Below are 20214 nucleotides of genomic sequence, written 5' to 3'. Positions count from 1 at the left end.
CCTTCGCCCGTGCTGCTCGTCGGGAATTCAGTGTCCAAGTGAGGCAGGAGCGGCACTTCCCTGCACGCCTGCGTGCGGGTACAGGTTTCTTCTGCATCCTTACTGGCGTTTCTCCTGGAAGAACGGGGTTGCGCCTTAGAATACATGCGATTCAGCGTGTCCTTTCCTGACTCTTACTCTGTTCTGCTTTTCTGAGGTGGCGCACATGACGCTGCCGTGGAGGGCCGTGCTCTCGCTTGGCGTTCCGTGCCGATCCCATGAGATCGTAGCGGAGGTCTAGTCCTCTGGTGTCGGTGTACCCCAGCGCCATCAGATGCGACAGGCTCGCGCCACTATTCGATCTGCTCTCCCTCTCGCTTTTCCTTGCATACCAGGACTTAATTTTTCACACTGGACGACAATTACGTTTAGCTTCCCAGAGTGCCGCTCCGCGATGGCAATTGCATTGCATCGAGAAACGGGACAGAGTGAGGAAGGAGACAACAGGGAGGATGGTGTGGAGACCGCTGATGTCGGGAGTGATCTCTTTGCGTCGTTCCTTAGCGATGACGGCCCGGAGCCCTTGGTACAGGAGGGTGACCTCGGCTCACCGGGCTCTCTTGCGGAAGGGACACATGGTCAGAACGGTCACGTTGTAAATGGAATGTTACGGCGGGTGCACCTTGTTCCCGAGAACAGGCAAGGACAACCGGTTGCAAAGGAAACAGTGAAAAACGGATGCCTCGTGGCTGGTGACGAAAGGGAAAGTACGCAGATTCCTTCTCCGGTATCTGGTGAGGAGGTACGGAAGAAAAGAAGAAAATGCGCACCCCGACCGGAGGGAAAACAGCTGTTTATTTCCTCCTTCTTCGGGGTAAGGAGGAAAGATTCGCAAGGAGCGAGGCTTGGAAGAAAAGGCCCATACTGCCAGACGGGCTCGCTGGACAAAGAACACGCCCCACAGATTAGTCAGGCAGGCCCGACCACACGGTCAGAACAACTCCAACGCCAAGTGAAGAAGACTTCTTTCACTGTCTGTAATGCCCGCGACCGCTTGCTTTGTGAAGGGGAGAAGGCCAAGACTTTTGAGCAGTCTCAGCCGATCTTAACAAAGTCCTCCCTTTCTAGCACTGTTAGTGCCGAAGGAACCAGGTCCATTCACTCTCCCTCCGGACAGGGAGATGAAGTGAAGCGCACGAAAGAAATTTCTTGTTTGTCAGCTGCAGTCCCCATGCAGGTGAACAAGGTCTCTACGGCTGGTGACAGCCCGGGGTCTCGGAGTGTGCCGGCAAATCAGCAGGCCCGCACCAAGACAGTTGGGACGGTGCTGGATTGCAGTGGTGTCGATTCGAAAACTTTTTTCTTCTCATCTAATGCGTCTGCCTCTTCGTCGTCCACTTCTTCCTCGTCTTCTCGTATACACTTGTTTTCTACAGCTTCGCTTCCGCATTGTTCGTTGGTCCTCAGGGGGGGGGACAAAGAAAACACTGCTGCTTTGGGAAACGGAGAGAGGCCAGCGTCGCTTGTCGTTGACGCATACGAACAAAGGGGGTCTTGCAAGGACAGACACCACGAGATTGACTCAGAGTCTACTTTGCAACGAAGGAGGAAAGCTTCAACGCAGTGTGTAAAGAGAAAACCGACTTTACAGGCGTCTCTTCTCAAAGGCAGCGGACCGGAAACTCACACAGGAGCCCCGTTGTTCCCTTGCAGAAAGACGAAGCAAGTTCTGGCGAGAGAAACAGGACAAGGCGGAGAGTGTAAAAAGGAAGGAGATATCAGAAGGCAAACCTACGGGAGTCCCGGGGGGCTTCACGAGCTTCCTGATGATATTCTACATTTGATCGTGGACTGCTGTGCGGCTGAATGTCTTCTAGGTGCGGACACGGGGACCTGTCCGGATCCCCCTCGCGGTGAACCTGGTTGATCTTATGTCTTGGAGTCTGCCTGCTTTTACAGGGGTCCTCCCAGGTGTTCTCTTGGCATAACATACCGAGGAGCGCTTGCTGACAAGAACTGTTATCGGTGTGACTTCTTTATTACCTCAGTTGTCAAGATTCGGAGGCGGCCGCGTGCCGTTCTTGGTTTTTTCTCACTCCGTGGGTATATACTACGTTCCGCAGCATCTCATGAACTGGACATCCAAACTTGCACACTGGCGCCCTGCGGAATCGACCACTCGTGTTCCATCGTCCGGCAATTTGCCTGCAGTTCTTGGTCAAGCGTACGCAAATGTGAACTTGTGTAGTCATGTCCGTACTCTCTCCAGAGTATCTGTCCACTTATTCACTCGCTTCAATCAAGTCAGTCCGTCATCTCTACGCTCTTCAAAACGAGCAGCGACGTTCTGTAAGAAAAGGCGGCTTGTTGACACATCCATATCTAATCTGGCTCTCCGTATACTGTTGCGCGTTGTTCAGTTTGCAGACGCCTAGCCGAGACTGTACGTCGGCGAAGACGAGTCATTCGCGTCGGGCCTTTGGTGGGCGCGGACTTGAACCCGGCGCATCTTCTCCACGCCGTTCAGAGGTACGTCTTCGAGGAGAAGAAGCCCTGCATCGCATGCCTGTATATCTAATGTAGACCCTCAGGGCAATTCTACTACGGAAACAGGAACCAAAGCATCTCAGAAGGCTCTACTCTTTCAATGGGGAGGTCGAGAGTACGCGTCTCTAGAGTGGGGGGGGCGTGGAGCCTGGCAGACGTCAGAATACTGCGATCCTGAACGCCGGTACTGAAAACATGACCAGTACTCCGTGCTGCCTCTCGGAAATAAGTGCCTCCAGGAGCACCCCTACAAGGTGCGCACGGCGTGCAGCGTCTCTGTGGTGTACAGCACATTGTGTGTGTTACTTCTGGTGGCCCTCCTCAAGTTTTTCTGCATTTGCTGTTGTGTGCTGGCTTGGCCAAGCCTGCTTGAGTGCAGGCCGGGTAGCCACAGATGTTGTCAGGTCGGCATGGCCGTAGGTGAGAGCCGAGTGACCTTTCAGCTGGGATATTCGCCACCGTGGAGAGCTGAGTCTCTCACAGAGTTGCTCTCTGTTGCGCACCCTCTCGTCGCCACGCGTTGCTTTTATCTGCTACGAGGGAGACCACGCCTACGACAGGCGACTGAAGGCGCTCAGGACTCGCTGTTAGCTTTCTTGTCACCCAGTTGCACTTCTTCTGTTTAAGACGTTTCTCCCGTTGGTCGCGTGATTAACTACACCACATAAGCTCGCCATTCCAGTGCGCAGCGCCCGACAAAACGGAGACTGCTGTGGTCAGCATTCTTCCTTGAGTCCGGTATTGGCACTGGGAAGGAACAGTCGGCTTCTAAGGCAAGGAGAACGGGACTATAGAGTTCGTCACTTCGGAGCGCTGGGACAGCTCGCAATCTTCAGCGGCGGTGAATCGAAATGCCCTCTGCACGAGGGAGTCAAGTCAGCTACGTGCTTCTGTCTGTGATTGGCTGATTGCGTGTGTGCTAAGCGGCTTTCGTTTCCTCTGATGCTATCTCTTCTTTGGGTGCAGGTCCCCCGCCCTCCGGATTCTAGAGATTAGCGGCGCTTCTTCGCTTCCCTCCAGGACTTTCGAGAGCCTGGTTAACAGTCGCAGCTCCATGTTTCCGCAGCGTCTCCAAGTTCTCGTTCTCCGGAAATGCGCAAAGATTTCAACCCGCCTTGTCCGGTCGCTCACAGCCCGGTAAGGCGACGTGCGGGACATCAGTTCGTAATTCACGGCCACCGGCCGTACCCTAGAGCAACCTAGTATGCAGCGCCTGTTGTATTCTGGTCATTCGTCTTTTGTCTTCCGACGGAGGCAGCTGTGGGCATTCTGTAATTGCGGGGGTCGCGCTGTCCTGCACCTCCCGCAATGAGCGCCGTGGTTCTGACAGCAATCATCTCCCCTGTATGGCCTTCGCAGTGTCGAACGTGCTCACTAAGTCCTTCTCTCTTTAGAGCGTCTTCTGCGATCTCATCAGTCATCGCACTCCCGCATTTTCCGTGGCTCTAGTGCGTCGGTTCCATTTCACTCGGCTGTTGTGTCTCTCCGGCGTTTCACTGAGCTCACTCTCCTTTCACGTGGACTTCCAGTTCGTGTGCCCTGCTTTGTCCGTTACCCTGGACCCCTTTCGTGCAGTCTTCGTCGTCTGCGAGCAGTGGACTTACAGGACAACTCGGCGCTGAACCACGAGAGCGTGGCGGCTCTCCGTTTCCTTCCCTACCTTGAGGTTCGTCGGTGGAGCAGGCTGTGTGTCTTTTGCGTTTTGCCTGCGCGCGGGGGATGCGCACCAGACTGCCCGCCCTCTGTATCTTCGAGTGTCACACTACCTAGCAATGGTCCTTCTTGTCACGCGAGTTGCCTTTGCTGCATGGCCACGGGTCGCCAGCTTGTTTGGCCTCACTTGGACTGCAGTGAGCTGAATGCAGGCCGGCTGGATGCCAGTTCTACAGGCAGGTACTTCCCCAAGAAAGTTTCGTGCTGAGAGCATGGGTCTGAAAATCCTTGGCGAAGGAGCCTGCCTGCACACGCATCTGCTGTCTTATCTTCGTGTTTCAGCGGGTAGCTCTCGGTGTCTCTGCTGGTGCGCGCTGTTCGTCTTCGCACTCGAACCGGACCCTTGAGAGCCTCCTCGGTCCCTCTCCTGCCCCGTTTGGATCATCCTGTCCTTCTCTGCTTGCCCCGTCTTCTGGCCTTCCCCCGGAATCCCCTGCCTCCCCTTCAGAGGCAACAGGGACGCCGGTAGGGAGTCTGAATACGGCGTTAGCGGAAAACGGAAGTGCTCCAGTTTCAGAGACAAGCCAGAAGGATGACAGTCGAGCAGTTCATGGTCCGCCGTTGAAGGTTCTCTCGCTTGCTCGCTGTACGGCTATCTCTTCCGTTAAGCCACTGGTCAATGTTAAGGATACACTGGTGAGCTCTTTTTTCTCTTGGGTCTGCTCGGTAACTTTCCACGGAATCTTCGGTACGAGCCTTACCAGTGCCACAAGTGAGGATCTAGCAGGGCAAGTATTCTGTCGAGACACCCTAGTGTCGTCATTCTTCTTAGGTTTGTGCCTTTTGTAATGGTGCGCAGCAGTCCTCTTGCTGCCTTCTATCTTCTTTGTAGAGAGGCAGACGGACGTGAGATTCCAGTGCCGCACACGCGTTCTGGTGGGGCTGGGCCGTTTCTCTTATGCACGGCGGTGTGCAGCTTTGCGTCTGCGAGTGGACACAAGCAGTTGAGCCTCTGGGTCTCCTTCTACCTAACTCTGTCACTGTGTGTGTCTTTGTAGTTGTACGCAAAATCTTCCGGATTGGGACGTTGATGCTGTTCTACGGTCTACACGGAAGTGTACGAGCGGTGGCACTCCAGAACCTTATCAAAATCCTTTTCCGCTGCTTGCTGTTCAGTTCATTGATGTTCTGCACTAGCCGAAGCAGCGAAACTTGTAGAATGAGTGAGGAGGGTAGCATGCGGACTCAGGAGTGTGAAGCTGACAAGAAGTACGGAGACAGTGTCATCTTGTCTGAGTGGGAGTGACCACTGTCCAGGAATTTCTCGACTTACGAGGCTGCTCGGCATTGGATGATCGTGGCGGTGCTGCTCTCGCGTTTTTGAAACAGCTCCAGGTTCTTGTTCTCGCAGGTACATTCCCCTGGATTTCGTGGTGCCTTCTTTTCTCGTATCAGTGCTGCCATAGATTCGAACACGCGGTTGGTACGCGTCAGCCGTGTTTCCCTCAGCCTACCCACATCCCTGCAGCGCTGCGCGCTTATAACTTGGACGTGCACGTTTTCACAATGATGTCTTAGTCCGTACATTTACTGACTTTTCTGGAAGTCCCATGCATATCAGCAGACTTCCACAGGAGTCTGCAAATGCACGGATACGCGCAAGCACTGCCGTTTCTGTGTACTCTCGCGTTTGCACTGACCGCCGGCGTGCATATCCATTGCTTTGGACGGGAGGTGCATTCTCATGGGTAGAGATAGCGGTCCGTGTACGGTGGTGGGTGGCAGGTGTGTTCATCGGCACACCTCCAGTCACGCGTGTGTGTCGTCACCTCTCCGATTCATTCTCCGGACACAAGAATCGCACGTTTCGAGGTAGCGAATCATCTTCTTTGGAAGGGCGCAGCATTCTGTCTCAGGGTGAAACGGCCGTTCTCCTTTTCCGTCCATGCTAGGGGCGTCCTGCCTCAGGTACTTAGGTTAGCTACGTTCTGCCTTCCTTATGATAGCAGGTCTAGCAGCAAGACACTGGTCTCCTCGCATGTGTGACGGACAACGAGCGTCGTTGATATAGTTGGTCGGGGGGAGGACAATTTCGCTGAGCGGCGGAGTTAAGGCACAACAGCGTACAAGTAGAACTTCTGTTACCGTGGTGGGTTCCTTTTGCGTGTCCGGTGGTGTAGTGACACTGACCTAGCGACTGTACACATCGTCCATAATGAGAAAGCCATGTGATGACTTCTTGGCTGCGCAGCCGGCTAACACAGAGTGTTCAGAACATGTCAGCGACGTTGGCCGAACCTGTATTCCCCATCGGGTTTTTCTCTCAGAGACTGCCGTAACGTCTACAACCATTGGGGCCATTGCGGAGAACTGTCGGAATCTCGAGATGCTCGACGTGTCGAGAATCGGGGGCCTTTCAAAGCCCGTGGCTCTTTCGTTGTCGTTGTACCTTACCAAGCTCAGGCGCCTCAAGCTCTCTTCGAATTCGTAGGGCAACTCGGCGAGTGGCGGACCTCCGTCACCCGTTGTTTCATTCTTCATGAGTTGGCGCGCTTTGTCCTGCTGCGTGCACCAGTTCATGTAGACATACGACCGGTCCTACTCGGTGTCCTCAATTGGGCAGCCATTCGTAGTTGAAGTCTATCGTCACAGTCCCTTTCCTTTCTCGCGTGCTTTATTCGAGGCCAGGCAGATTCTGAAAGTACACCTGCCGGAGCCTGTACTGGTCTTCAACACATGTATTTGGGATATACGTTCAAGTATGCGTACACCTATATATACACCATAGAGTTCTCTTTTGTGGTCAATCTCGTCTGCAGCTAAGTCCTGCTCCAGGGCGTTTTCTGACAGCCCAGCTGGCTGATGGTCCGCAGCAGACGTTGTCTGGCCGAGGAAACGGTGTTTCCTTTCCCGTAGTTTGCTCGTTTCTGTCGGCCTTCACATTGCGTCCGTTATTCGTTATTACTCTCTACCCGTCTTTTTCGCTTCTGCAATTGCCGGGCGATTCCCCCATTTTGTTGTGAGTACGATGCAGAGCAATTGATGACGAGTGTGTCCGCGACTGCCTGGTCCGCTTGCCCTCCCTGGCGCTTCTAGACGTTTCTCATTGCTGGCGTGTGAGCTCGGCCTGCTGCGCCTCGCCCCCGCTGGAGCCGTCGCAGTTCCCTACAGGTATGGTTGTGTTTTCTCCGCACGTTCGCTGTCTCCGAGTGTATTCAAGCTACACATCAGCGTGACAAACGTTCTCAACGGACCTGCCCTACAACGAGAGTCTCGCGTATTGCATGCCCGTTCTACAGCGGGCGGATCGATGAGCTGTAGCGTTCTTACAGAGGGTTGCTAATCATAGTAAGCCGTGAGTTTGGACATGCAAATAAGGAAGTCGCGTTTGCTGCGTGTTGTGACAAGACGAGCCCTGCCCCCAGGAGATCCGAGCCTCGATATCCATATATGTAACAGGTGTTGCCGAGGTTTCTGCATTGGCCTTCGCCGTCCAGTAGACAATATCGTCGCCTGCGTGATACCTCGTGAGCGCGTTGTCCTGTTGACTTTCAATTCCGCAGTGCGGGTTTCCTAAGTGTCGGTTCCTCCCTTCTTGAGAGAAAGGTCGGACTTCCGGCTGCCTTTTTGGTTCAGCTGGTATCGTCGCACTTTTCGTTTGTTGTTCCTCCTCGCTTGTGTCCCACGCAACTCCCTCACTCTTGCCCATGCATGAGCGCCTCTATACCGAAAGTAAAGCCAGCCATAAGTTAGAAAGGCCTATTTGTTAAAAAGCGTAGCTAGTGTCTCTAACGGGGCGAACGTTCAGTGAGTAACGTAGCCAGGGAGTCACGTCCCGGCTGTTGTCTCCCAGGGTTCCGTCTTCGGGCGGATGGGAGCAGCTGAGAAAACGGTGTTAGAGACCCCAGTGTGGCCTTCAGCGTGTTCTCTTGTTTCTCTTCAGTGCCCACGTGCACCGTGTAGTAGAATTAGGGCGGGAAATCAGAGTTCACTCGGTTGCGCTTATTCTTAAACCTTGTACGACTAGAGGGGCGCGCAGATGGTACCGTGGGAGCAGAGGCGGAGTGTCGGGCTTTCTGCAGGTTCACAACTCCTGTATCTCAGCAGAACACGCTCGGAATCACTACGGCGATTCCAGGTGTTACTTCAGGGTCCAGCGGATCTTGACTGTACAGATCTGGCGGCGTCTCCGTTGTCCCGGGGACAAGTAACTTTGTAGCAAACGTACAGAAGACCCGTCATCGCTTCGCACACTTCTGTGACGTGTTCTCTGGCACATGTTTAGAGAACCTGCTGGGATACCCGCGACTGCCCACCGTAGTATTGTGGTTTCAACGTTGTGGCACGGTGAATCGAGTTTGAGTTCTTGCTCTCTTCTCAGGAATGGCTCTACGTCGGTTCGGCTTGTATGGTTGCAACGTGGAACGCCAAAGAGTCGAGGACGCGCTAATGGATGCCGGGGCGTCGAAGCTGCAGCTTTGTCTCCACCACGTAAGTCTCCCCTGTGCATGTCTGTCCATAAACGTCGTGTGCCGATACACTCACCTTCAATGCTCTCCACTGCTATTTCGTTTCTGCGAGAGACGGCATGCAGGAGAGCTTGACTAATGAAAGGGCCCCTGGGCACTTACTAGCTGAGGTCGTATGCATATTTTCCAAGTACTGGCTTTGTAGGACGATAGGTCACGCAGACAGTAGAATGCTCATGCCGATATGTCTCGCCCCGCATGTCCTCGCCGTTCTGTTCTTTCTTCGTGGTAGGACCTCTCAGTTGATTGCGGCTCTGTTCTTTCATCTGCCTGTCAATGGCTTCTGTCAGCTCTTCCAAGGGCAAGAGTTCCAAAGCCCTTTAAGGAAGTAGATTTGATTGTGCTCATCCAGCAAACTTCTGTTCTGGGCGAGGCATTGATATTCAGGTACTGTGGCAGGTGCTATGGGTTTTTGTTGGTCATCGCAGAAAGAGACGCTCTTATTCCATTTACCCCACCAAAGTCCCGAGGAGTTCACTTGGTCCACTCTGGGGCGACTCGGCACTAGATTCTTGTCTTGAATTTTACACGAGGGAGAGCGGTTCTCTTTGTGAGGTGTTTTCATTCAGACCTCGTAAAGCGCTCTTATCTGTAGCCGAACTTAAGATTCTCCCAAGACGAGCGCTAACTTCCGCGCCTAAACCGACGTGCTTAGTCTCGTCGCGCGTGCGTTTGCGTACAGGAGCTGCCTTTGTTCGAGATTCCAAGCATTTACGCCAACATGGAAGGCTTGGACTTGAGTCCTCCATCTTTAACGTGACAGGCATCTTCCCAATCCATCATTAACGTGACAGCCATCTTCACAACTGGAAAAAAAGAAGGAAACGGCGAGGTGCCCGGACACCGGACGTTCTGCGGAGCGCTACCTTCTTTCGGTATAACAAATAACCTCCTCTTGTACTCCACGTGCGCTCCTGTCGTCAGCGCGGGTAGAAGGAGACTGCCTGTAGTGCAACATAGTCAGAACACTCTGTCTTTTGGCGGAGGGAAAGCTTCGCCCGCGACTTTACTTGTCCTTGGTCCGTTTCTTCACTTGCAACAAGTTCTAGGAAAGCGTTGCAATGTAACCCACCAATGCCTTCCGGGTTCTCGTAGGAAGTGCCCTCTTTGAGTGCTTGATGGAAGTGGGAGCAGAGAGCGCACCATATGTAATGGTGTTTTCTGTGGACTCGTTCCTGTCCGACTCTTTCCTTGACTTTTGAAGAACACGGTAGGTCTTGTTGAACAGCTTTTCTTGTGAGACTAACTGGAAAAAGTGCTTGTAAGCATAGTTTTTTTTGCACACGAAGACATCATGCATGTCTGCGAAGATGGACACCGAGGCGACAGCCAAAGGAATTTGGGGCTTACGGTTGGGGGCCCCAAGATCATACGCCTTCTCCTTTGAAGAGCGAGCTAACTCTTTCCCGTCTCACGTGTGCAGTAGGTTCGATGCTATCAGTGCCTGAAAAGCTCGCGCGCCGCCTAGAAGAAATCGGTTCGGTAATGCGAAGTTGACTAGTATGAGCAGCTAGAAGTCTACGGGGGATCACACCACGCTGTGTGCGGTTGCACCGTCAGCCTCCTAGTAGGAGAATGACCGACAGCTCTTCAAGAAGAAGCTATCCTCAGGAAGGAGTCTTCGGAAGAAGCCTTGCTAGTGGTGTTTCGGAAGAAAAACCACTTCGGCGATTGCAGCCGTGTGTTTCATTCCCCATTACTAAGAGTGCTTGACGCTCCTGCTGGGCCCGCGATGCCGAGAGTTGTCATCGTACAGTACCCGCTTCTCCTGCTGCTTCAATTTCAAGAAAGCGGCGACTATACATAGTACCACACGAGACAGTAGGCAATGGCGACCTAGTCTACTTGTTGCATTGCCTTTTCACAAGCGTTCTGGAATTTCTAGCTTACTCTTTTTTTTCTGTAGACAGTCATAACTCTGGGTTGCAATTCCAACGATCTGCATTCTTAGCTCTAGACATTTTTCACCTGTCAAAAGGACTCGGATTCGGATCAGCGACGTGAGAGGTTCCAAGAGGAGACAGTAATGTTTCTTTACAGGAGACGTGCACGACAGGTGCGTTACATTCTCTCGACCAACAGTCGCTCCTCATCTCCATATCGCCCATCGTCTCTTTCTTCGAACAGGTGGAGCACCGGCATTCTCTACCCCCGTTTAGTTAGGGAGTTTGAGCTCTCAAAATTGATGTGGCGAGTGCCGCAGCGGTTTTCCGCAGGGACGGTGGAAGTTTGGCCGGCGGATGAGGACGGCGAGACGATAGAATCAACGTTCCGCTGTCCAGATGCAAGAAAGGCCGTTGCGCGCAGTCTCTCCTTTCGTCTGGGGAAACAAGGAAGTGTCCGAGTGGGCGCTGTTCCTCTCCGCGGTTTTCCAATGGCGCCGGAGCCAAACAGACTTCATCGTATGGTGATTTTTTCTGTGAATCTGCCTTTGCTTCTCCTAGTTCACTCGGGTGCCCTGGTGTCAAGTTCCCTTCTCGTTCATCCGTCTCCTTTTCTTCCGTTGCTCTTTCTTGTCTCATCAGGCGACTTCGTGGCGAGCTGATCTCGGTAGACGAACATCTCGGAGTTCCGCCGCGCAATCTCGGCATTCCAGGTGGGGGCAGTTCTATCATCGTCTCTCTCTTCCACCTTGGCCCCTCGTGTGGCTTCATTTGCGCGGAAGTACTACCCTCATCGAAGGGAGATGAAAAAGCGGAGCTGACAGTACCCCGATAGGAACTGAGAAAGGGTAAGATCTGCCCAGCATCGGGCGAGCTGGACAGATGACTAGGGGGACACGAACTCCAGGATGACTGAGTAGCTTGGTCACTAATAGTACACGGCGTGAGAATCCCAGCTGACCATGGTAAATGCTTTGAAGTCGCAGTACGCGGAGAGCGTTGGCGATAAGGCTTTCGTGCCTCCACTGCATCGGGGAACATTGACCTTACGTTAGTGCTTTTGTCTTCTGTGGGTCCCATCCCTTCTGCCTGTTTATCGACTCCTTCTTCTTCTTCTTCTCGCTTCTCATTGTTGATACCATTCAGATTTTGGCCGCTCTTCGACTTTAGCAAGCTTGGGGTTTCTGGTAACGCACAGGGTGAAATGGCCTGTGTGCTGAAGGGTGGAGAACAGGGGCGGTGTCCTGGAGACTTAGGCATCCAAGAGCGGGACCGTTGTTGAGAGCCTGGTTGCTCCGTTGCCTTGGGAGAGCAGAATGAGGACAAGATGTGCGGGGAGCGTAGAAAACAAGAGAGTGTTGGATAAACATACGGAGCAGCAGCACATCCGTGAGAGTCGAGAGTAGGTGGAGAAAGAGAAGGCGACCGAATCCCTGACAGTAATTCCTTGGTGGCTGCCGCATTAGTGCAATCGGCCGAAGGTTTTGAAGAATGCATCATCATAAGACTGTTATTTTCTGTTCGTTGCCTTGAGCTCGTCCGGGAATCTGCTACGGGAGGGGGTGGGCTCCCAGGCGATTGGTTCTCAGGAGCAGGCCGGAGCGGACTCGCGCCGTTGGTTTGTGTACGAGACGGAGTAGACAACGCTTTAGACGGGAGAGAAGGGGAGAGCGAATCTAAGCAAGACGATGACGGCGACTGACGAGAGAAGAGCGTGCGAGGGAATACACCAAAGGGCACTGGTACATTCACAGGTAGAATCTTGGGCATCCCCTGGTCTGAGGATGAAACAGAGAAAGTGCGATACTCCGGATAGGTCGGAAGGAAGAAACTTTCTTGTCCTTGAAAACCCGAGTGAGAGGAAAAGGGACACGGGGCAAGGTTAGATTTGGTTTCTCGACTTCCTGCTTCAGCGGGGGGGTGTCTCCAGTCTCTCAGCGACAGGGACAGACGACAGAAAGAAGAAGTCCCTTGGAAGGCACGTTTCGAAGAAAGCGGCCTTCGGTGGCTAGTACAGCAGGGTGCGGAGCTATCATCAAAGGGGAGCAGACCACTTGGCTCGTGAACATGGCTAGAAGGGAAGGGAGGTGGAAAGAGTGGGACAGGCGATAGACAAGAAGAATTCCACCTGAGGGAATGTTGACGGAGAGACGAAGACGGTTCACGCCGCGGATAAAAGTCGAGTGAAGGACTCACAAACGGCGCTGAGTGTCTTTCTTCCGAGGCTGCCCCATACTCAGTGAGCTGATTAGATGAAGGCGATTTTCTTGCAGAAGGCCGTGAACAGCCGCTATGGGGATCGTGAGTAGTAGGTGGGCGCAACTGCTTGCCGAGTAAAAGGTGTTGCTGAGGGGGTGTTGAAGAAAGAAGCGTAGGGGAACCTCGCTTCACAGTAGCTTCATGCTCTGCTGTCGGCCCCCCACTGCATGCTTCGTTCCCCCGATTGCTGTGTTTTTCTCCTCCCGAATCTTTCTGCGACTCCTGTTCTTCATCCCTGCCAGGGCTTTGAATGACAAACGATCGTATTTGCCGCCGCTGCGCTGATACAGGTGGCCTTCCTGCAACACTGCCAGCGAGGTCAGGGAGCGGAGGGGGCGAGTCCTCATTCACTGGGCGGCCTGAACTCTCTGTTGTTGTCTGGGCCTCCTTTTTCACCCCTGACTGCATGTAACCAGTGGACGCTCCGGCCGTATTTCCGAAACTGCGCTGACGGTCTGTTTGTACAGGCGTCTGAACGTGAAACAGGGGCAACCGGGACTGGGGGACAGAAGGAAGTGTGGAAGAACGAGATTGAGGATGATATACTGGAGATATCTGCGCATGACGGCGCACAGAAGCGCAGCAAAACAAGTCTCTCCCTACTAACGGAGAAGACAGAGAAGATAAAGCGTTTAAAGCAGCTGCAGCCGTGTGCTTTCCGCTGTTACTCAACGTGCACGAGGGAGACGCATGTGTTTTGTTCTGATCAGAAAAGCATGGCACTTTTGAATAGCAACCCTGGTGAGGCGGAAGAGATGAAGGAAAAGGGAATGGGCAAGACAGCTTCATATACCTTAGCTGTCTCTCTTGCTCTTCAAAAGATAGCTGACGATCTCGCACGAGAGACGCATGCTCTGTTTCCAGCTGTTCCAGTTCTGCCTCGAGAGCACGCCGTTGAGCTAATAGTCTGGCATGTTCTTTTTGCCACTCTATCTGGTCGATCTCCCTCGGCAGAAGGGGCGTCGAACTGACCTTTATCTTTCCTCCGCGCTCCTCCACCCTTTCTTGGACTGCGCCCATATTATCCCTTACTCCCTTCCTGTCAGAAGTGGTGCTTGGACCGTGGAACCTTTCACTCTCTCTCGCATTCTGACATCTCTCTCGTTTCTCTTTCTCAGCTCTCTCGACCGGTCCCCTTTCTTCGGAGCAAAACGGACTGCCCTTTGGACTTCCTCCCTTTCGTCTGACTCCCTCTGCTTCAGTCCGTTGGTTTACTCCTGCAGCCGCCCCGTCAGTTGTTCGGTACTCTACAGGGAACTGTACGTGCACCCGAGAATCCAAGTCAGGACAGCAGGCAGCCTCTGTAGCAACAGTTGTGCTTCTCTCATCTGTCCCGTCAGCGGCCCAGCAGGAGGCACTGTCTTGGCTTGCTCTTTCTTGTCTCTCTCCTTTCTGTCTGAGCTGTTCTTCATTCGTGTCTTCCGTCGTCTTCCCATCCTTCCCGCTTCTGCAGCAACGGTGGAGCTCCGGAGCTCTCCAGACGTTGTCTTTTTTAGAACGTGCGTTATCTAGTGGCCACAAATGGGGATGCTCACCAGGCAGCGCACCAGGATTTACTCCGACAGTGTTGTACGTACACTCTCTCAGGTTTCTGGCCTCCAGCGCCTGTTGTTCGCATCGTTGGTCTGTTCTTAATAACGTCTTTCTGGCGTCGTGCCTTTGTTGTATATGTTGTGTCTGGGGGCGACCATATACATGGTTGTGGGAAACGCAGGATGGTGAGCGCGAGGTTCTGCGCTCTCCTGTTCGAGAACACCCCTGATTCTCATTTTCTCTTCTCATGGGAAGCTGCCTATTCTTGTCGACGTGTAAGGCGGTAAAATCCTGAATGTTCTCTACAGGAGTTTGCTGGTGATTGTGTCTCCTGTCATGTGAGTCAAAAGGCGGGACATAGCGGAACGGGTGACAAGGGCTAATGTTGACTTCCTTTACCGAGTGAGAGGCCAGACGCCACTCCGATGTCGGAGAGTTTGTCGGCATCATCAGGGCTTTCAAGCCTTCAAGAGAAGAACAGGGAGGGACGGCACTCGTGGTGGGGCTCCTTTTCTGCTGTGGCGATCTTTCTGGGGGCATGTCTTCTCCTTCGAACGTAAGGTTTGGAAGACTTGGAGCGTCGTCATTCCTTCTTTGATGCTGCTGGTATTCGCCGGGGCCTTTCGCTGTTCTCGGTGAACTGCCAGGTTGTGGGCGTAGCGATGACTGCTGCTCTGGGTGATAAGGCCAAGAAAGACTTCCCTGCTGTCCTGGTTCTCCAAGAAAACGAAGAGCAGAATTTCGTACAATCCTGCTCTTCTCTCTATCTGTCACGGTTTCGTCACTTGAATTTTTTCCTTGGAACCCTGCGCCGCTCTTCCTCTTCCTCCGGTGGTTGCAGCTACCGGCATCGTAGTGCGTGTGACGTATACGTTCGATTGCGGGGCTGCCAGTGTCGTGACTTTTGCTGTTCCCTGTTGGGTTTGTTTGAACTGCCTTATTTTCAGCTCGCTCTGCCCAAGTGGAACTCCTCATTGTGTCCGGGGTGAACATCTGGCTCGAGAAATTTGTGGGGGATTCTCGACAATTTTCGCCCTCCGCAGTGAGAGGAACGTCGTGTGTTTGTGACTGTGGTGGTCGACACATCATGTTAAAGGAGCTGTTGTATAGTCTGCAGATGAGCAAAAGACTTTCCTGTGCCTGTGCCAGAAGCTGGGCTGCAAGGACGTTCTGCTCTACGTCCACCTTGCGTCCGGAGGTGGGCTGAGGCCGCAGCATCTGCGAGGCGTCGATACCTGTGTGCTCTTTGGTTGCCGCGCTTCTTCCTCCGTTCGCTGGTGTGAAGGCTGCTTGTCGTATCTCTTGCATTCGATTCCCTGCACGCCGGGACTCTTCGAACCTACTGCTTTCGTTTTCTGCCCTCTGGCTCAGCTCCATTTTCTCCCTAGAGATAGGCTCGAGTTGAGCACACTGATCAGTCGTTTCTCTGTCGCGGTTGCCCACAGGGCTCTCCACCCCCGGGCGAGAGAGAAAAACGGCTCTGTCTGTGGAGCGGCAAGGCGGCTCTGCCTCACCGGGGGGTGCTTCTGGAACATCTCTGTTGGCTCTTCGGGTATACCAACTTCGACGGGGTGTGTTTTCGATTTCCCTCTCTCCGCGTTCTTGCCACTGTCGCTTCCGGTGCTCTATTCTTGGCAATTTCGATGTGAAACAGAGTGGAATGTTCGTTCGTAGGGGATGTTTGTGAGAAACCTCGACTGCTGGTGAGTAGGTGGAATCATTCTCAAAAGAAGCACCCGAGTGGCAGTAAGGCGTCTTCCTGTCTTCTGCGATGTGAAGTCTCGATATGACGCCTACAAAGAAGCCGTCAACGTGACAGGAAGAAATTAGAGCAAACAAGCGCACGCTACAGAAGAAATAGAAGGACAGGAGGGACAAGAAAGAGGAAGAGGAACAACAGCAGCACGAGGACGACAGACTGTGACTCCAAGCTAGCTTTCTCTAACGTTCCCGTCTACGGGCGATGTTCCCCTTGTAGTGCCTCGCCGATGAAGATGGACTCCCTTCTCACCAGCCATCGCAGACCGGGACAGGGCGTCGAGCAGGCATCACCAGAAAACGATGAGGCTCGCGGCGAGCCGAAAGAACAAGCACGTGTCAGGGCGGACTGCGAACGGGATGTACTTATGGTGCAAAGGGCGTGTACAGTTGACAAATTTGCAGTGTCCGAGAAACCGTTCTCAGAGAGGTATGGCGTGAGCTTCCGAACAAATTTCCTTTTCCAGGACACGCTTGAACGATGCAAGGAACAGCAAGTCGAAGAACACACCAGCGAGGCAGCCTGAAATGCGTTTCCGCCGGCTGCAATACCTGGTTTTTTGAGCTGTTTCGCGGTGACTTGAATCACTCCTTCTTGGCCTGGAGTCGGGTAGGAACAAGACCTCCGCGTTTGTTTCGTCCTCTCTTTCCTATCACAAGAATCACCGGTGACGTGCTGGTTCTCCACGGAGTGTTGATGTTGCCGCTCTCTACTCTTACCGTCTGTATTCCTGCTGCGTGATTCCTCCTCTTCCGCTGTGGAAACCTCGGATTCTTTTCGGAGTTTGGCTGCTGTTCTCCGGTTATTCCTCCGTAAGTCCCCGGTGTGTGTCTTGTTCAAGCCTGCGCACCTTGCTCCTTGAAGAGTTTGCGGACCGTGTGGTTTCTCCTCAAGGATTCTTGATCTTCTTCCAGTCCACCGTTCCAGAGTCGTCCCCTCTCGCATGACAGTGACAGCGGCTTGTGTTCGTCGAGCTGCCCGTGCTCTACCTTCTGGATAGTGGAGATGTGCTTTCTGCTCTTTGGAGACACCCTTCACCGTCCTCCCTGTCGACAGTGAGCGTTTTTCCTTTTTCTTCTCTGCTTCCCTCTCCCATGAAGAGCTCCGGCGACAGCAATGTCGGGCTGCTCCGGACGCGCTTCCTTCGGTCTCCTCATGATGCCTGTGTCCTCCATGAGGAGCGACATTCTCTGGAGTGCGGTCCCAACTCGAGCTAGCTGCCGGTGGGGCTCGGTGACACAACCGACGAGCCTTTTCTTGTTCACGCACATCTCCTCTTCGGCGTTGTCCAGAGGGAGGCTCCCTGGTCTGGTCTTTGGACCTCCGAGGAGAGCGAGAAGCAACTGCAGTTGCGTCTCCTCCCGGTCGTCCCTCCCCTTCCCGTCTGGCTGTTTCCTGTACAGACTTGCCAGGAGCTGGAAGTCCTGCGCCGGGACGCAGGACTTCCAGCTCCTCAGTCACTTCGTCATGCAGGGGTTTTCGACTGGTTCGGGAGTGTGAAGTTGCGTTTGCGCCGCAGGAGTCAACTATGTCGACGCTGCCTCTGTGCGTCGCGCCAGGTGAATGTCGAAGCTGTCCCGGCAGAGCTGAGATCTTGCCGTTAGCAGGTGCGTCTGTGGCTCTCTCGTTTGGTCGCTCATTCATTCCGACAAAAGGCACTTTTGCTTCTGTTGTGTACATCTCTGTGCTCCATGTATGCATCTGAGGCGACCCCTTTCTCATACTTATTCCTTTATCAGAAGAGAAAGTGGAGCAATGAGAACAACTGAGTGTTGCAGGGCGTGTCGTCCTCGGCTCATGATGGTTCTTCACTGAGGGATGGTGACAGGCTGACAAGGACCTCGATCTCCGGTGTTGGGAGCGGCAAGCACACATTTGCGTTTCGCCAGTGTCCGTTTTCTGTTTCAGTAGAGACTCTTTTCTTCCCGCCGGTGCCAGCGATTGTTCGCATTCGTGCTGCTTTTCCGGGATTACCTTGAGGACAGTCGGGCCAAAGCTATTGTGTGGGGTATGCCGCCAGGGAGGTGAGAACGTGCTTTCTTCCTCCACCCACGCTGACGTCTTCTTCGAGTCTTCCGTAGAGTCGGATAGTGGGGAGTGCGCGTGACTCTCTTCAGGTATTCCCTCTTGTCCATTCCGACAGGATGTCTTTGTTTCACTGAAAGCATCCGCACACGCGAAAGATTTCACCGAGGGGGACATCTGCTGCTTTGGTGGGCTTTCTGGTGCTGGTATCCATTCTTTCACTCCTATCGACCTTGTCTGCTCTCCTGTGCTAGTCGTGTTTGCCCCTTTTACTTCGACGGCCCCTCTATGTTTGAGAGTGTCTTCTTCTCCCCAAAGGGTCACGGGTTTGCCGGGAACTCGTTTTTCCTCGATTACGCCCGCGTCAGGGGAGAAACGCTCCACTTCATTCTGGCGGGATCCGAGACTAGTGACAACAGGGGGGTCGGCCGCTACCGTGGTCAGAAAGGATTTTGTTGTACTGGCACTAGTTGGTTTAGTGAGTTTTGGACTAGAGGCAACAGCCTTCGGTCTCCTTGCGACCCTGTTGAGAGTGGGTTCCCGCAGTTCTGTGGATCCCAGCAAAAGAGATATTCTGCTGAGAGGACTCGGCGTTGGTGTTGCACCCACTTTGATTTGGAGAAGGCCATTTTTAGGAATGCTTGTGCTTCTTTGCTTTGCCTTTCTTCTGTTTTCCCTCGAATGCTTTTCCCGAGCTTTCCTCGACGAAGGACTTTTTTTGTGCCGAGTTCGATGTTCTTTCCGATTCGGTCGTGATTCTTGGCGCCAGGTTTCTCCCGCCGACGCTTCTCTCTTGGTTTTCCGTAGACTTGCTATGAGAGAATGCGTTCGGCAGTCTGTGCTTTTCTTTCTTGTTGTCGAATCGTCAAGGCTGCTGTCACTGCTGAGAAAGAAAGACGTTCCGTCTGCTGCATCGGGAAAAAGGTCTGGGAAAGTAACTCGACAAAAGTCCTGATTTCTGATGGCTTCTTTCCGCCACACTCGCCGTACCCGTTGACTGGTCGTTTCTGGAAAGGCTCCGCTGATTTGGTTTTTCGTGGCTCTTTCAGTCACCTCTCTAACGTTGGTCTCTCGGCTACTTGGGTTAGGACACTGTTCCTGAGACAAAGATTCTCCAGAAGGGGCCGGCGGCCTTCGCGTTGAGTGAGCAGTTCGCGGTTCGAAACAGGTTTCTAAGGGAACCCTCCGCGTTTCTTTAGGTCGTCGCGGCAAGGTTGGAACTGGCGAAGGTACTCTGTTTTCACCGTGTGCCTCCGGGCGCTTTCCGGGACGACAATTGTTCGAGGTGTGTGTGCTGGGCCTGGTTTGCCCATGGTGGCGGGAAGTCTGCCTGGTTTTATCGATGTTCGGTTCCGTACCATCGGCTTGTCCTGCTTTAACCAAAACAGGTTGCGCGATTTTGTCCTCTTTGCTCACGGGGGGTCTGTGTCTTAGCAATGCCCAGATCGCGTGCACTTGAGGAATACACCGTGCTGGCAATGACCCAGCACTGGCGAAGAGCGGAAGCTGGTCTGTCGTGGAGTAACTGGCTGTCTGGGACATCGTTGTGTTCCGCAGACTCCACAAGTTCTGTCAGTTCTTCTAGGACGAGAGCTACCGCCGCGCATGAAAGCGAACCTGTGCGTGCTGTAACGACAAAGTGAATGAGAGTGCCGCAACTGACAAGAGGCTTCCAGCTTGGGACAAAGAAACACCGGAGATAGGGACGTTACGGCTTAAGACTTGGGCCTTCTCACGCAGTCCAAGAGTCAACTCGGCGGAAAAGGTGCAGTGTACTAAGGAACCAAACATATTTTTCTGGCGTTCAAAAACGTAGTTAGTGGAAAGCAGGAACTGAGAGTATTCCGTCGACCAGCCGTGCATAGCTCGCTATCAGTTGAAAGAAGTGCCTGAGCCATGAGCCGAACTTTGCCGCCTATCATCCCTACTACCATTTCCTGTCTCCAAAAGAGACGCTATGAAACGATGCACCCGCGTTTTAAAAAAGCCTGGCCAAAACTTACAAGATTCTTGGTGCTTCACAGATCTCCCGAAGGCACTCACAATC

At 53.4% G+C, this 20214-nt stretch overlaps 1 protein-coding gene across 1 annotated transcript; it reads left to right on the top strand.

Moving 5' to 3' along the window:
• Nucleotides 1-491: 491 nt before the first annotated feature.
• On the top strand, nt 492-19997 carry CSUI_000346 (leucine rich repeat-containing protein; the record flags this gene model as incomplete). Its single annotated transcript, XM_068060580.1, has 13 exons — nt 492-496; nt 544-1165; nt 1217-1856; nt 2400-2508; nt 3493-3663; nt 4102-4192; nt 4522-4875; nt 5497-5590; nt 8561-8670; nt 9391-9583; nt 10836-11439; nt 11738-13591; nt 13969-19997. The coding sequence occupies 10 exons, from the start codon at nt 492-494 to the stop codon at nt 9466-9468; spliced, it is 2274 nt and encodes a 757-aa protein (XP_067927451.1). The 3' UTR covers nt 9469-9583; nt 10836-11439; nt 11738-13591; nt 13969-19997.
• Nucleotides 19998-20214: the final 217 nt, after the last annotated feature.

The sequence above is a fragment of the Cystoisospora suis genome (genome assembly GCF_002600585.1).
Source record: "Cystoisospora suis strain Wien I chromosome Unknown contig_153, whole genome shotgun sequence".
Lineage (NCBI taxonomy): Eukaryota > Apicomplexa > Conoidasida > Eucoccidiorida > Sarcocystidae > Cystoisospora > Cystoisospora suis.
This window is presented reverse-complemented; position numbering and strand designations above follow the sequence as displayed.